Source organism: Cebidichthys violaceus, unplaced genomic scaffold (assembly GCF_023349555.1).
Source record: "Cebidichthys violaceus isolate CVI_PGR_0920_01 unplaced genomic scaffold, fCebVio1.0.p SCAF_28, whole genome shotgun sequence".
Taxonomy (NCBI): Eukaryota; Metazoa; Chordata; class Actinopteri; order Perciformes; family Stichaeidae; genus Cebidichthys; species Cebidichthys violaceus.
In genome coordinates this window covers 4311721-4329042 of record NW_027176461.1, presented here as the reverse complement: position 1 = coordinate 4329042, position 17322 = coordinate 4311721, and the positions used below count along the sequence as shown (strand labels likewise).

Here is a 17322-nt window from a genome sequence, read left to right as displayed (position 1 = left end):
TCGCCTGATTGTCACTCCCAGAGGAAGAAGAAGAGGGTGTGCTCGAGCGTTACCTGTCCAGCCTCACCTGGTGTTCGCTTGCTGTACATGTCGGACGTCGAATTATTCCATCTGCTGTCGGACATTAAACACTGGCTTCACTTTGGAGCAAGACGGAGAAGGCGTTAAAGGTAACGTGACGTGCTTGTGGGATCAAATCATTGGAAAAAGGCTCGCTAACGTCACTAACGTTAGCTAAACAACCTGTTCACCGAGGTTTTAATTTAATATGGCAATACTAGTGTTATCTTAAATTAAAACCTCGGTGATTGAAGTCAAGGTATAAATGCTACTCCTGGCTAATATTTCTGTATTACTGGCAGTAATATTTAGTTAGCTAAGGTTACAGGAAGTAAAAAGCAACAACAGCCGAGCACCTGAAGTTTGAGTAGTTCGATGACGTTACTCAACCGGCGCCACTTTGCAACAGGTTTCCCAGCATGCTTAGTGGAACAGACACTGCTTTTGAAGGAGGTGATACTTCCTCTGCCTTTTTATTTAGAGAAGGAAAAACTGACATTTGTGAGTCGTGTGAACACGTTGAATACTGACGCATGGAAACCTGTCTACTTCTAACATGGTTCACCCCCCCAAAGGCACACATTATTATCTCAGGAGCAACACAGCCAGACTGGAGTTTGTTGGATAAACGGGTCAAACTTAGGTAAAATGATAGCTTCTCCTCAGTAATCTCTACACTGAAGCATGCTTTCACAACAGCAGTTATATCAAGGACATACAGGGACACAGGTATTGGATTTAGATCAAGCCTCCTGAGTGTCATTCAATAAACCCTCAGGTTTCTTTGACTGAAGTGTTGTCATTTAGTCTTTAAATATGTGTGTGTGTGTGTGTGTGTGTGTGTGTGTGTGTGTGTGTGTGTGCGCGCGTGCGTGCGTGCGTGCGTGCGTGCGTGTGTGTGTGCGTGTGCGCTCTTGTCTCTTCTCAGGATGCTAAGACGATCCTGACCCGCGGCCCCAACATGAGTGTGACGTCATGGTTCCTGGTCAGCAGCTCTGGCACACGCCACCGCTTGCCACGAGAGATGATCTTTGTCGGCAGGGATGACTGCGAGCTAATGCTACAGGTGTGTGACTTTGTGTGTTTAAGAGTGTGTGATGACATTGCGGGGAAGATTGTGTTTACACGGCAAACACCAGCAGCCTGTCAAATGAACCCCTATCTGGTCTTCATTCCAGTCTGTCAAAAAAATGAGTTTTATTGCTCTTCACTGGCTGCTAGTCACGGAGAGATGTGAAACACCAGTGGGAGGCTCCCTACCGGCTTCATGTGCATTTCTGACCGTGTAACCTGGTGACGGTGCCTCCACACGGCCTTTCAAACAATGACTTAAAACGCAGCTAAAGCATTCCACTGTTTGTTTGTTTTTTTTTTCCCCCCTTGCAGTGTTTGTCATAAACACAATTTTCTTTTGTGTTTTTTTTTTTTTTTTTTTGTAAAATACTCTCCCTCCCATTTTCTCCTCACTCTTGCATTTAGTCCAGTGAAAGAGGAATGTTGCCTCTGAAGCAGTTGTTTATACTTTACTCAGTCAGCGCCCGGCCAACCACAAACGTTGGTTAGATTTGAAAAAGTTGCTCATGTCCACATTTAGGCTCTCCAAAAAAAAAAAAAAAAAAAAGAAAACCAACCTCAGCCTCTCCCAGTCTGAGATGATGCAGACTTTTCTGTTGCTCAGCTTAAGCGCTCAGCACTGCTTCCTGTCCTGGCACACAGGCAGTTTCGGCTCCAAATTGTCTTTAAAGCCCTAATCTTTTGTTTAAAGCTCGAAGCATTCTTTTTACTTTTCAAATCACAGTTTGAGTGTCTGTAACGTGAGAATCCTGTTTGACGTGAAAACCACAGATTGGGTGTCGGTGAAGTCGTATCTCATAGCGCAGCCGAGGGCCTCCACTCGATGTTTGAATTTTCCCGTGACAACTGGTGTCGGATCAATGTCTGTATCTCCATATCTCCATGACCATCAATTAGACCATACGCCTCCTATAATAGTTGTGACTGCATTTAGCCTGGTCCGGTGATGCAGCTACGGTTTCCTAGCGCCAGAGCAAACATAGAGGCATCGAAGTAGGAACGTGGGATTCTTAGTGATTGATAAAATCATATTTATATGCGGTACGGTATTTACTTTAAGTTACTTTTAAGTTATTTGTAATTCCCCTGAGTGAATAGGCCACACAGACAGTACATCCAACCTGTTTATTCCAGTTAGTAGGTGGTGTGGAAGAGTTAATTTCAGGTCCTTTTGAAGGACGGGGATAATTTAGTGAATGAGTTTGGCAATTGCCCTCAATCTTTGTGATTTTTTGTTTTTTTGTTTTTTTGATTCCCTCATGATTAGAGAAGAGAGTCAGCCTGAATCACTTCTACAGTTTGCCCGTAATTGATGGAAAGCATATTCAGATGCGAGCACATTTCTCCTCTAGATAGATCATGTGCACACGTCACGGACGTGAGCTATGCAGGGATTTTGTGTTCGGTAATGAGGACCGTCTATTAGTGCAATCTACAGCAACGGCCGCTTTGCGGTGTGTTCAAGGGATCGGACTCTGTGTGCGCAATGATAATGACGAATAATGATCGTTGTCCTTATGGAATAATCTACCAACTATTTGCTCGGCTAGTTCATGGAATGTCAAGACGGTCCTACAGTTTCCCACAGTGATATCTTAAACATCGATCGACTGATTATTTCCTCTCTAATGACTTTTTTGCTTCGCTGTTGTTGCAGTCTCGCAGCGTGGACAAGCAGCACGCCGTGCTCAACTACGACCCGAACACAGACGAGCACATGGTGAAGGACCTGGGCAGCTTGAACGGGGTGAGTGAGTCCATCTACCTGTGAGAACGGAGGCCGGCTCTGGGCTCCCTGAAGGCAATTACCAGAGCACAAAATCCCTCTCTTTGTGGGACGGGGACGGTTGGAAGAACCGTGGTACTCAGGAGACTGGATCTTCCTGCCGGCCTTGATCCCCCCTTTTCTCTCTCTCTCTCTCTCTCTCTCTCTCTCTCTCTCTCTCTCTCTCTCTCTCTCTCTCTCTCTCTCTCTCTCTCTCTCTCTCTCTCTCTCTCTCTCTCTCTCTCTCTCTCTCTCTCTCTCTCTCTCTCTCTCTCTCTCTCTCCCCCTTCACTGCTCTGTTAACACTTCACTGCACCACATTATCCCAGTGAAATCCAGAGTTGAGCAGTGGGAGAAACAGTTCATTGTTCTCAGAGAGTGTTTCTTTTGGCCTTGGTAACTGTAGCCAAACTAATCAGAGCAGAACAGCACAAGGACCTGTAACTGAAATCCAACAGTGCTGCCCCCCCCCTCCCTTAATAATCTTCATTTGGACTGTACAGGATAAAATATGCTGTGTATTGATAGATTCTCTTTTCTGCACGCTTCCCAGAATTCTCATTCTTTACAGTTGGTGATCTGAGGATAAACTCTGGATCACTGTTGTGTGTATTTCCACCTGGCCATTAAGCATTCTACAGAATCCGAGACGGCCGTTGCATAACAGCATAATCTCATCAGAGTTTTAATGTACCTCTGGATTAACTTTCAATGGGAAAAGGGCCAATAGCAAAGCACCTTACAGTACCTGGGAGCGTGCCACAAGGAATTAGAGAGCCTGTCACCTGTGAGTCAACGCGTTTACTTCATCAACGACCAGTGAAAGCTGGTATCTGAGCGTGATGTTTTCCTTTGCTTTATTTTGCAGACGTTCGTGAACGACCTAAGAATCCCAGACCAGACCTACATCACCCTCAAGCTCTCTGACGTCATTCGTTTCGGCTATGATATCCTTTTTTTTTTTTTTTTTTTTTTAATCTTATTCATTCAAATGTTAGTCTCGTGTTTGGTTTTAACTTTGGGACCTGTGTGATTTCTGTAATACTGGGTTTCTGTGGCCGGCAGCTGTGTCAGTTACACATTTTTTGACATTTTATTTTCCCACTGCGATCGTTTCGCTTCCATCGGCATGTTAATCTCCTGTGGTTTTTCAGTCAGGGGTTTTAGATTATGGTCAGCTGTGAACAGAAAATCTCCTGCACCCTTTTGACCCGCAGAGCAAAAAAGACATGAATGGTGAAACTTAGGTAAGATAACATGGGGCTGGTTTAGAGTATAGAGACACATAGGAATGGTTGTGGCCATTGAGTGGGTTGCTAAAGAAGCTTTTTGAAGTGCAGCAGGTCTGTACTGCTTATCTCTTCTGCTCCTCCTTGCAGTAGAATAACGTACTTTTGACCTCCTTGGGGGCAAGGGTGAAAACATAGCATGACAGGAAATTCAGTAAAAGAGAATCCCACTAACTGCTCATGCTCTAAACTTTAGGTTAAGGATTTGTAGTTTGTACGCTCTTCTTCAGGTCCCTGTGCCGACAAACATCCTTCTGGAGAGCCAGATAAACTGTGAATATATATGTGTATATATAGATGTGTTATCCAATTGTTTTACAAAAATGTAGGTATGTGTGTGTACTTTAACTCCTCCTGCACATGCTCATGTCTATATCCTGGAGAGAAGTCAACACAAGGTCCCAGAGGAAGCTCTTAAAGTAAGTAGTACTGACACTGTATACACATATATGTGTGTGTGTGTGTGTGTGTGTGTGTGTGTGTGTTCTGTATGTAGGCTAGCAGTGCTATGCTTGCTATGAGTCCTTCAATGATAAAATGAAGTGCTCATCTATATTTCCATTATCAATTAATCTGTTGATTTTTTTTTTTTACAATTTCCACATAACCAATTAATGATCAGAAAGGATTACAAGCAAATGGACTAAACTGAACAATATGCAGCTTTCCCTTTAAAGGCGGGCCATGTGTGCTCTGTGTGTTGAAACAAGTCATAAACTGGCATATACTTATTATGAATCATCACCGATTGATCTGGCATTTTAATGCATGATTAAAGTTGTAACTTTAGACTGTAAACACTGTTATGCTCATCTTTTGTGAATGTATATGTGTGGTATCCATTGTTTACAACAACAAATAGGAGCCGACACTGAGCAGAAGTCTCTGGTGGACAGTCTTCCTCATGCTGTGTATGTCTGAGGACAGAAACATCTGCAATGATTGTTGGCAGGTTTTTTTTCCTCACATCCTGCCCCCCCCCCTGTCTCTCTGTGCAGCATGAGAAGTACACCAGCCAGTTGCATCTTAGTATAAAAGCGCTGCAGGCGAAGGCGAAGGAAAAACAGCAGCTCCAGAGCTCAGAGAAGAGCAAAGTTCCTGTTTCCAAACTGCTGGAGAGGGCTGAGCGAAAAGCCCAATCTCTCACAGGTAAACCACATCAACACATACGCCACCGTAACACCTGTAGCAGGAGGGCAGCAGGTTTTTGTTGCTTGAGACGGACTGTTCTAGCCGAAGTGGATTTGAACACCAATGCTCACACACACACACACGTGAGGACGTTTTTGCTTCTCCTCGTGCTACATGACTTTGGCTGTCGATCGCACGATAAGGCGGTTGTTGCGTCTTTTATTAAGAGCTCCCCTGGTGTGAGATTAGGCCCCGGCCGTGTGAGCCGAGAGGCCGAGGCCACAATCCTTATGATGTCAGTAGAGACGTAGATCTCGACATCCCAGAGTTGGCCGAATGAGCGTGCAGGAGTTGCAGAACGAGGGCTTTGCGGGGGTGAAGAGTTAAGGACGAGCAGTCTTATCTCTCGCACCCATTCCTGAGCGGCTGACAAGAGGCGGGGTGCTGCCAAAACACGGCAGCGATAGCTTAACATGTGTCGCAGGAGATTTAGAAAGGTGTGCGGGTTTCTGCTGCCAAATTGACACTTCTGTCCAAGTAGCTGATGGCGGACTTGTTGCTGCTTGTGCTTCCAGTTGCTTTTATGCCCTGAGCTGTACTGGAGTAGATCCAGTTGTACAGTATAGGCAACAGTGGAACAGTCAGAGAATTCTCAGTTCAAGTGAAGCGTTTTCTGAATGAAGCTCATTCACGCTGACAAAAACGCTTTCCAGCTGCTGTTGATTTTAGCAACTCTCGTGCTTTCTGTTCCACAGACGCCCCATGTGAGCTCAGAGGGGAAAACTACAACTAGTGCTTAAAATAGGACTTTTCCAGCACTAGACTCATATCCCACTGAGTGCCATACAGATAAATCATTGAACTGCACAACTTTGGAACTTTGTTTGCTAAAACAATGGTAAGTATTGGGAGTGCGGTCGTATCACCTGCAGCTATAAGCTGACTCCAGTGATCCTGTGAACCCGTGACTGTATGCTCTTTGTTCAGCATGAAGCCCTGTTCACTGGGGGCCATGCAGTACAGCAGACAGCAGCCTGACCCAAACCACCAATGACATAACAAAACGGGCATCCTTTTGTCTCCCTAAATGTCCTGTCACAATAAGATATGGATAGGATTTCATAGTCGGAGAACAAAACCGCACACGTGAAGAAACGCTGACTGCTATTTTCCTCACTGTGATGAATGAAATGTCCTGCACACACTGAGCCCGTTTATCTATGTTGACTTCATGCAAATAGATTCCCTTTGGCTGCATTTGTTGGACTGGAGATCTTGTTGTAATGGCGGTTCTTTTGGTTTACTCTGGACTGGATGTTTCAGTTTAGTTTTCTTTTTTGTGTGCGATTCTGTCACTTATTGTCTGTGTGCTGCTGCTGGTTTTCCCACGCAGCTGTACAGGATGTGGAGTGTGTCCAATCCTCCAGCTGTCCTGAATCTAGTAGTTATTAAGGAAAGAACACTTTTCATGTAGCCACATATTCAGTGTAAACATTCAACTTTTACTGCTTTCTGAGGACTGAGCTATGCTCCGTCCACTTCAGTCGTGACGCTCACCCGTGTTTTCTTTAGCTAAAAGGAGATGATCGGGTAAGGGGAAAGGAATTAGTAACATGCTCCTCTCATCGCTGTGTTGATGTCTTATTGTGCGTGTCCAAGGCAACAGTGGTGAAGTGCTGTTGATGCTTGGAATTGCGAAGCCCCCGCATTAAAACCCAGAGAGCTTGTTTAGCCAACGTATCAGGCCGACAAGCGGCTCCTGGATTATCTGATTAGTGCCATATAGGCTGGCTGGACTGAGTGGACCGGCAAAAACCAGCGGCTAAGCGCCAGTTCAGAAGCAGCATCACGGAAATCATCCTCATCCCGTCTATTGTATGCAAAGGTTAACGTGCTAACAGGGAGTGTCACCGTTCACAAGAAGCCTCACTTTTAGATAAAGTCGTTATCTGACATCTTGTATTGTATCGTTTTTATTTCATTGAAGATTAGGATTAGCTTTGTCCCGATTCGCACAAGAAGGATTATGTTTTGGTGGTATCACAGTTGGACCCTCGCTAAACTCTCTGTGTCATGGGGATGTGGGAGAATTGTAAAAAAAAAAAAAAAAAAAAAAAAAGCCCAAAGGCTACATTTTTGTTGCAAGACCAAACTCAGACACAACATTGTTTTATCATGTGACTAACATAAACTCATTGCCTTACAAATACAAGAGGCGTGTACACATTCAGTTCTTTGTCTGACTCTCTCTTGCCTGAGTTTATCCATGTGTCTAATGGTGTGTGTGTTGGTCTGTTAGCTGCCACAGATGCTCCGATATCCAAGCCTACTCCTCTCTATGGTCAACCATCCTGGTGGGGGGAGGATGAGGAGGCAGCCAACAAAAAGAAGAACAGAGGTGGAAAATCGCCAGAACAGGAGACTCCAGGTCAGAGAATGTGTCTTTTTACTTTCACTAACGTGTGCCAGCTACAGACTTCATTATGGTGTTTGTACTTGTATCTTTTAAAGTGTTTATTTGTACTATAATTGCTTTGGCTCTTCCCACATCTGTGAATTAGATCCTGATTTGAAAGGACATGTTTATCTATGGCACTGCTATCTGATGCCCTTTGTGGGTTACTGGAGATGGATGGTGTGAAGCCCAAGGCAGGTCTCTGGCCGCTGGTTGTGGGACTGTTAGCCAGGCCACACCGTGCCAGGCCAGTGTGGGCATCGCCTGTCTGCCTCGTGATGGATTATGACCCTCTAAGCTTCTGGAGGGGGGGGGGGGAGAAGGGTGATCGTTTGCCTCACGGTGCCCAGGCTGAAACTGATTATTCCCAGTCAGCTACCCTCCGTTGGACTCTGAGCTGTTAAAGTGATATTTGGCCGCGTCGAACTGGCACCCAAAGACCAACTGGCGGATTTGTTTTCTCAGACTTAACTGCTGGAATCTCTGTGTTATTTGTGGCTCCTTCTTTCAGGGATTGTGTGACAGCGGCATCCCAGTCATCACAACCACTTTTTCTTAGCCGTGCCAATGAAGTCTGAGTTACTTAGCTGTAATTGTGAGCTTGAAGATGAACCTCAAACATACAAAGTATGTAGTATGTGGAACCAGCACTAATGCTCCGCTGTGTGTTTGCTGTCCTCAACCATCCTAATCTCTAACAGAGCCTGCTAAAGACGTGTCCAGATATGAGGTCAACGGTTCTCTGTCCGACAATCAAGTCAAGTCCATCTTCTCATACCGCCGGGAGCCCAGCTACTTTGAGATCCCAACAAAGGAATTACACCAGCGACCCGCCAAGAAACCTGAGTCGCAGGTCCATGAGGTTCCCACAAAAGACACTCCAGATCCCGCTCAGGTTGTCTCGTCCACGCCTCCCGTGGTCCAAAGCCACGCCTCCTTCACCATCGAATTTGACGAATGCACGCCAGGTAAAATGAAGATCAAGGACCACGTGACCAAATTTTCCTTCCGCCAGCAGCAGAAGCTACCTTCCACAGAGCCCGTCACCACGCCCACTGAGGTGATGTCGGCAGAAAGCAAAGTTGCTGATTGGCTGGTCCAGAGTAATGCCAGCATGATGGGGAAGAGGTCACAGGCTGACGACACGTATAGCACAAACAGTGACCCGTCACTCCTGAAGAGCACCAAGAGTGAGCGACTTGTACGATTTGACCAACACTCGCTTTAATTGCAATAATGTGCTAGCTCTTAACTCACTTTGTGGTCTTTTCATCTCCAGCAAACCACCACGAGGACGGCGCTCACAGTGATTCGGAGGATCCTGCAATCAATGGAAGTGATTTCCTCGAATCAGAACCACAACCCATGAGAGCCTCCCCGCCACAACGCTTTGCCTCCCCCGACCCCGAGGAGCCCCTGTCCTACTCTCCGCCAGAATCTCAGTCCTTATCCAGTCTTAGCAAGGCTGAGCCTCACCAAGCCTTTGTTATTGAATTCTTTGATGACAACCTACGAAAGAAACGCTCCCAGTCCTTTACTAATAACACATCTCCACCTGAGCCCTCAGGCCTAAGGGTCCAGCTGGAGAAGGCGAGGAAGGGCTCAAGCCCAACTGGGGAGAGACGAGTCCCATCTCCAGCCTCCGCCACTCCGCCAACTCAACAGTACACTGTCCCCCTGAAGGGCCCTGCTTCCACAGGCTTCCAGAGAGCTGGCTCTCTACGAAGGGAGAAGACGGAGGACCGGATCAGCACCGGCTATTCCTCTCGCTCTTCTTCATCTGTGTCTGTAAGACCCTTTAGCAGTGTGGGCCGGAGGTCCAAACTCGCCCAGGAATTTACTGCTGAATTCCTCAAACAAGCCAAGCAGTTCTCCTCTGCCAGCTGGGAGAAAAATAAATCTAATCCCCCTACAACAGCTAAAACGGAGACAGTGGTCGTGTCCCAGACTAGTCCCCCTCCCTCTAAAGCTTCCTACCAGCCACAGACTTCCTCTCCTATCTACCACCCTGTTCCCCTCAAGGCCCCCATGATGTCCGAGCCGTATCAGGATGTGGAGGTCAAGAGCCCTCATGTTGGCCCCAAGAATGAAGAGGAGGACAGTCTGAGTGACGCAGGAACCTACACCATTGAAGCAGATGTTCAAGATAAAGAGCTAGAAGAGGCACGGAGCAAGATTGACCAGGCAGGTTCCTTTCTCCATTTCATTTAATGTAAACGTGTCTAATAATGGCAACATCTTGCTTGAAAGGAAATACGTCTGCTTTGCAATTCTCCAGTGTCTTGTGTCTTGGGAGGACGTCCCACTCAGAATGAGCCATGGACATTGGCAGTCCCGCTTTGCTGCAATGATCAACTTGCACTGCTTTGTTCCTGACAGGTGTTTGGTGTTTTTGAGAGCCCAGAGCGAACCAACCAGAGCGAAGCAGAAACATCAGCAGCATTTAGGCCTGTTAATGTTGAGAGCAGGGAGCAGCATAGGCAGAGTAGCAGTGGGGAGGTGAGGCCAGCTCCAGAACAGGGACAGAGTCTGGTGAAGGTAACCCTTCCTGCTCAGAGTGTGATCAATGATTGGATGGAATCGTTTTATTGCCAATTCGAAGGACAGTAAATTATTGTGTTTGGTCAGTATATCATAATGTTTAAGCGTATCCTGATTTGCCTTCTTGGGATTTCTTCTATTTTTTTGCTGTGTCGCTCTATTTCTTTCTAGATTCGGCTCATCTTTCCTCACACGTTCTGGGTTCTTCATTGTTTAGTTTTTTCTTTCTAACCAAATATAAGAGATATATTGTTTTGTTTACTAAGAGAATCATACAGTTTTAAAAACTGCTGATTTTTTTTTTTCTTTTGTAAAGATATTGAGTTGTATGTTATCTCGTGCAGGTCCAGCCAGCAGGTGCGGTGTTACAGGGGGCTCCTAAGTGGATGTCTTGCTGGGCCAGCTTGGCAGACAGCTACACAGAATCCGGCCCTTCGTCTGGCCTCTTTGACGTCTCTTCCCAGATGGAGCTGTCAGGAGGGGGTAAATAACACCTGACGAGACATGAATTTTATTTGAAATTTTAATGAGACGCCCCGATGAATATGAATGATACTCCGTTTAAGTGCGTGTGGTTAATATGCATTAAAACCGTTTCACTTCAGCGCGGGGCATCGTCCACAAGGCCACGCTCAGCCGACACCACGACAGCACCGACTCTGATGGTTCAAGAGCTCGGCGCGTCCTGCCCCAGTTACCACTGGGCGAGAAGGGCGACGTTCCGACTCCCAGCATTCACGTCCATTATGACCCGCATTCAACATTTGATGTAGGAGGGAGCGGCGTGGTTTCCCCCAGGTCTCAGGATAGCCTCCACAGGTTATCGGTGCATGACGACGTAGAGCCCGACAGCCTGAGTGATGCCAGCAAGTCGGATGATGGTTCCATCGTAGAGCAAAAGAGGAGGCCGCTGTCAGACAGACTCCCAACCGAGTCCACGTCATTCTACATTGGGTCAGCGGAGTCCCAACCTGAACCCAGCGCTCCTGAGACTGAAATACAACACGCAACCAAAACCTTCTCAACAGCCACTCTGACCAAACCAAGAGGTAACCAGGACTCTGGAAAGGTCAAGCCCAGTGTGTCGACTCCAGTCCTGAGCCAGAGAACACAGAGTCCCGAGTCCAAAGAGGGCGCTGTAGCCGCACTATTCAGACAAGAGAGCTTCACCAAGGAGCGGCCTAGCAATGCCAGATTGCCCAACATCTCTAGCCTGCAGGTTCAGAGAGGCATGGAGCCTGGATCATTCCAGGGAGCCTGTTTTCAGGACACTCATTCTTACCTCAAAGAGACGGAGGATGTTTTGGCGGTTCTGGAGGCCAAGCTCCAAGCGGGAACAACACCGTCTCCGATAACGGACTCTCTTTCTGCGGAGTCTGACGTCGATACCTCCAGCACAGTCAGCCAACATAGCAATCAGACCAGGCCAAACATACTGCCTAAAACGCCCTCTGTTAGCGGCTTCCATCGGGAGAAGTCTTCAGCCAGTATAGCTAGTCAGGACCCAAGTCGCCGGTCCACAACATCAGAAAAGCCGCGCTCTCAGGGAGAAGACGGCAACAATAAGACGGAGTCTGTCAGGAGACCGGTTGGACTGAGGCGTAGCATCGGGAGATGTGGCTCCACAGACCTAAGTGACGACCCTCAGAGCTTACCTTACTCTGATCAGGAGTCTAACAACCACCAATCCCACAGAAAATACACAGTGCCCCTTCAGAAGGAGGACGGCAAGACCTCTCGAGCGTCCCAGGCCTTGAGTCGTGCCAGCAGCCTTTCAGCCCCAAGACCCACCAGAGCGTCCATGCTGCGCCGCGCTCGCCTGGGAGAAGCTTCGGACAATGAGGGCACGGAGACGGACAGGCTGTCCCAGGAGGCGGGCAGCGCCCTAGCGCAGCAGCCCCAAGAAACCAAGAAACTCTCCAGGCTGGATATGCTGGCGATGCCTCGTAAGCGGACGAGCTCATTCAACACACCCAGCGACACCGAGGCCTCGTCCACCGGCAGCTCGGTTCGGAGGGCTTCTGCGTCGGGGGGGAAGCCTGTAGAAAGGCCACAGAAAGCATCGGTCAGCAAGACGCCAATCACTCGCGGACGTTCAAGCAGTGCCAAATATGCTGGAAGCACCTCAAGTGAGTATAACATTGAGTGTAACATATCTTGACTGGTATATCCACTTACTTCTGTCTCAGACAAACCGAGGAAACGCATTGCTTTGCCTGGAATGGAAGCATCACATGGTCTGTTGATCAAACACAGTGGTGAATTGGTTTGATACAATCGGTACTCAGTTTATATGCTATGTGCAGCTTTTTTTTTTTTTCTCCATTAAAGTGTTATTTTGGAGGGGTTGACTTTTGGACTTTCACTTACATCAATAACACTAACATTACATGTTTTTGTGGTGACGCAACGGCCGGCGCAAAAAAGCGCTCTGGCCGTTTTGGTGTTTTCCTGAACTTGAAATCCACTTTGCCCGTCTGTGCGGTATTTTGGCGCCAGTGCACAGGTGGAAGGAGCAAACGGGAGCAGATCCTATGGCCATGATGAGGTTTATGATTCCAGCCATGTACCAAATGGTTTATGCTAAACAACCTAGTCTTCGCTATGTGGTACTTGTCTGGTACTCAGCTGCTGTACTGTGGAAATCAAGTACTCATTTCAGAATGATTTTAAATCTGAAAAATAAAATAAAAAAACGTAAGCCATCTTTCTGATTACAAATCAGCTGAACAAAATGAGCACTTCCACAACTCTTCTGTCTCTTGTTCTGGGGAGGATTTTGGTGACACCCGTCTAATATTCTTTGGGTTTTTTTTTCTTGGCTGTATTCTTTGATGGTGTCTCTCTCTGTCCTCATCCTCCATAACTCAAACCAATTCACAACGCCAAGGCTCCAGGAGACGACACAAAGGCTCTGACTATACCTCTACCTCAGATGAGGAGTACGACTCAAACCAGAGCACTCCTAAACACAAACGCTCCCAACCTTCCTCAGCTTCCCACAGCCCGCGGAATCAACCGCGGTCTCAGGCGGCGGTCGTCCTGCGGCCAAAACCCCGCAGCAGAGACTCTGAAGAGGAGAACCAGGACGGAGACGCCTTACACAGTTGGTCCAACCACAGCTCTGAGATTGCACGGTAAGGAATATTACAAGTAAAATTTTCTCCAAATGTTAAATTGATGTGTTACTGAAGCCTAACTGACGCTAAAGATGGTTTCACACATGCATTTTATTTACTGCATTTTCCATTAAAGGGCCTAAAAGAGATCAAGAATTTCACTTTCTGCGGAATAATGTAAATATAATGAAAATATTTATTTTTGTCAGACATCTTTCTGACACATGTCCCTCGCCTGCTAGGTTGAGTCAAGACCTGGCTAAAGACCTAGCTATCCTGGCCAGAGAGATCCATGACGTGGCCGGTGATGGGGATCCACAGAACCCTGGAGTGGAGAGCAGTGCGCCCGTCTCCACGGTGACCACTCATGAACAGGTAAACATGAAACACACTGACGCATCAAATCTATTTCATCAACTGACTATAACTGATGACTATTATCTTTTTTTTTTTGTCCTCTTCATGACAAACTACGCTCTTTCGTTAAAAGAGGAAGTATCTCTCAGTGCTATAATGCACATCTGGTGCAGTTATGAAATTAAAATGGTCATTTTTATTTACTATTACATTATGGTTTTATCTCCTTGCCTTGTTAAACACATCAGCCAAAGGAGACAATCCGTCTCTTTCCTGTCTTTTGCTGTAACACTTTGTCTGATTGTGTTGCAGCTGGTTCATCGTATTCCAGAGGCTGGATTAAACTACCAGAGAGTCCCACCAAGTTCCACGTCGTCAAGGGAACCTGACCAGAGTGACCACCAACAGAACACCAGGCCGCGAGCTCAGAGCAGAGATGAGGTCTCGCACAAATGCTGCTTCATCTTAATTTCTTTACAGGCCTCTGTGACGGGATCATTACTAAGTATTTGTTTTGTTTTTCCTCCAGGTCATTGTGGACAATCTGATGCTGAATCCGGTGTCAGAGATCACCATGGCCATCAGAGAAAACACTGAGCAACTCGCTGAAAAAATGAAGTAAGGTGTTACTTCCTTTATTCTCATGCTTTGTCTGCGTTTGATGAAAAACTATTGATCCTGTCTGACAAACAGACGCCACTGAGCCAATAATCTCATTAAACTAGAGTAACAATATGGGACTGAGATGTAATCTTCTGAGCAGATTAGATGCAGATAAAACAGTTGGTGTTTAAATGTTTCCATTGTGAGAAGAACCACAGATTGTGTTTTTTTACAACCCTTATTTAATCCAAAAAAAAACATAAAATGAAGAGGAAACATTTATTATGGTTTTGATGGGATTTAGTTCTGCTAAGTCACCACAATCAGAAGAGAGCCCAGCTCTCAGAGTTCAGAACTAAATCAATGTTTTGGACACAGACATGTAATTTGTCCCGTTTTAAAGAGAACAGTAAGAAGCAAACCTTCTAACAAGTGTATTTGGGCATTTTGCACGCAGGGTACTGTTCCAGGACAGGATGGATATCTGGGATGAGATTGAGGCCAAGGTTAACTCTGACAATGATGTTCCAGTTATCAAAACCTCCAACAAGGTTGGTGACTTATGTTTGTCAATGTTGAAGTTGAATTAATGCTGGTTGATTGTTTGAGATAAGTTGGACGTCTGTATTTCAGGAAATCACATCCATCTTGAAAGAACTCAGGAGGGTTCAACGACAACTTGAGGGTGAGTCAACCTGGCCCTTCTATAAACAATATCACATAAATAATCTTCATAAAACATTTGTATTGCGAAGCCAATTAATCAGCTAAAAACCTCTTTTTTTTTATGTTATTTTCCCCTCCAGTCTTCAACACAGTCATGGAGCCCAGTAGGCAGTTTGACAATCCTAAGGCCTCGGCCTCTATGGTGTCCTCCTCGTCTGGAGTTCGGCCCTCCAGACCTCCCGCCTCACGAGACTGGAGAACGATCCACTCCGTCTCCAAGCGCGGCGGCGGCCCGAGGCCCAGTGAGAGCGTCAGGAGAGCAGCTGTGACGCCGGAGGACCAAAGAGCGGGATATTTGGTCTGACGTGTGACACAAACACGCAGGTTCCACCAGTGCTGAACTTGTGCTGCGACTCCACAATCACAGGTGTCACCACAATGAAACTAAGTAGGGGGGGAAGTGAGACTGTAGACGGATCCGTCGTCTCCTGTGCATCCAAACATACAAACACTATGAGCGCTGTGAGCACTACGCACCTACAGTGGTGTAACTCACAGTGACGCCTGCCCTAAACGCCCAAGTGCGCTCAGTGGGAGGCCTACATATGAGGTTGAAGATTTAATAAGGAAGTACCAAAATATTTCAATAAACCTCACCTCGGACAGGCCTCCAAACTATACTTGATTCTCTCTTTGTTAGAGGTTGACCTCGTTATTTGCCAATGATACGACCAACATTGCTGATTTTAAGAGCTCATTGAATTCACTTGGTTTATTTGAAAACCAGACTGAGAATAATCATCTCAGGAAAATGTACTAATATATATATATATAAGGTTTCTATGTTTAGTGACAAATCACATTTTCGAGGAAATATTACTTCATTGATATTTGTTTTGGGCAGAAAGAATGACAATAACACCAGCAGACCTTAGTGTACTTGTATCCTCAGTAAACCTCGTGTGGTTCTATGTTTTTGTCTTTGTTTGCCACTTTTATCTTTGTGGACAAGATGTATCGCAGAATGTAAAAATAATTTATTAGGGGTCTTTTGTGAGACCCTGTATCCGAGACAACAGGACTTTGGGAGAGTTGGTAGACTAGTGCCAGACCAATTAACGCTAAGTTACACAGTTGCTATCAACCAATTCCTTGAGTATTTATTCTGTTATTCTGTTAACATTTCCCGTTGTGTCGACTCTGTCCAGGCCTCTGTGATTTGTCCAGCTGGAGATGAAAGACCTTCTGGAATGTGTGGTCTGACTCAGTTTAGTCTCCTGGCAACACAAACTCAAGTGGCTGTAAAACGAGCATTCCTCGCTTCTCTACCTTCTGAAAAGTTTGTATTTGTGTCGAGCACACTTTGGGGGAAACAATTTTTTTGTTTTGAGCACAGTCAACTCAGAGGTTTGGCCAAAGACGATCACAAAACGACAGGAATGAGTCTCCTTTATGCTGAGCTCATCACACCTATACAGTCATATGCTCAGAGCTCTGTGGTAAGATTTGATATTTCCTCTCAAGTCACGAGGTCACTCCTGATGGGTCCTCACATGACAGGAGAAGTAATGTCATTTTAGCATCAAGTCAATCTTTGTGACATTCTGTCCACTTATGTAAATATATCTTCTTCATACAAATTACCTCTCAATCTTGTCTTTTGCACTTATGTAGTACAACATTGTCCCCTCGACTTGATATGCTGCAAACTGAAAGTTGTTGCTCTCCTGCGAAAGATTGTAAACATTTGATGGCGTTGCGCTTGCAGCAGGAATGAAGGCGACCCGGTTCACCAGCTGTTTGCTGTTTCCCCTTTTCCCTGTCCAGATTGTACATTGCGATTGTGATTGGGACGTTCCTAGAAGTGCCACAGAGCTGTGTGGGACAGTGGTTGTTTACGAACTCAAGCTAAATTGAATGTCTTGAAGTGTTGCTGCTATTCTTCTTCTGTGGGATAATATTTCCCCGTTGCTTTACTCCATCTAAGTCAAAGCTACAGCAGGTTTGAGAGCTGAAATGTAAATCTTGTTTGTCAAATTTGTGTCCCTTTTTTTTGATATTCAATTTATGTTTCCCCTCCCTTCACCTGTTCGGATTCGGTTGTAATCTTGCTGTCTTGTTAGTTTGGTATTTATGTTATGTATTTTTTTTTGTTTAATTTGACGATGATTGCAGATTTTTCAAATAAATTTGATTAGTAAAGCTGTATTTTGTGATTTACTTTTATTCACTCACTACACTTTTGTTTAGTCCCGAGCAAAT

The 17322-nt window shown here is 45.8% G+C and overlaps 1 protein-coding gene across 3 annotated transcripts; it reads left to right on the top strand.

Moving 5' to 3' along the window:
• Nucleotides 1-17268, top strand: cep170ba (centrosomal protein 170Ba). 3 transcript variants are annotated; one of them, XM_068721598.1, is made up of 18 exons: nt 1-170; nt 989-1126; nt 2792-2881; nt 3768-3848; nt 4551-4607; nt 5187-5337; nt 7619-7747; nt 8476-8964; nt 9054-9958; nt 10660-10798; nt 10921-12444; nt 13311-13452; nt 13644-13809; nt 14104-14232; nt 14321-14409; nt 14852-14945; nt 15028-15079; nt 15201-17268. In XM_068721598.1, the coding sequence occupies exons 2-18, from the start codon at nt 1022-1024 to the stop codon at nt 15422-15424; spliced, it is 4566 nt and encodes a 1521-aa protein (XP_068577699.1). In that variant the 5' UTR covers nt 1-170; nt 989-1021; the 3' UTR covers nt 15425-17268. The 3 variants fall into 3 exon arrangements, with proteins under 3 accessions (XP_068577699.1, XP_068577698.1, XP_068577697.1); XM_068721597.1 differs by having other exon boundaries at nt 13206-13452; nt 13677-13809; XM_068721596.1 differs by having other exon boundaries at nt 13206-13452.
• Nucleotides 17269-17322: the final 54 nt, after the last annotated feature.

What these genes read in the sequence shown, in the direction of transcription:
- cep170ba (XM_068721596.1), top strand. Translation starts at nt 1,022, where the DNA reads ATGAGTGTGACGTCATGGTTCCTGGTCAGCAGCTCTGGCACACGCCAC. An exon ending in TCCCAGAGGAAGCTCTTAAA is followed by an intron (nt 4,608 to 5,186) that starts GTAAGTAGTACT and finishes CTCTCTGTGCAG; the next exon opens with CATGAGAAGTACACCAGCCA. An exon ending in AAAAGCCCAATCTCTCACAG is followed by an intron (nt 5,338 to 7,618) that starts GTAAACCACATC and finishes TTGGTCTGTTAG; the next exon opens with CTGCCACAGATGCTCCGATA.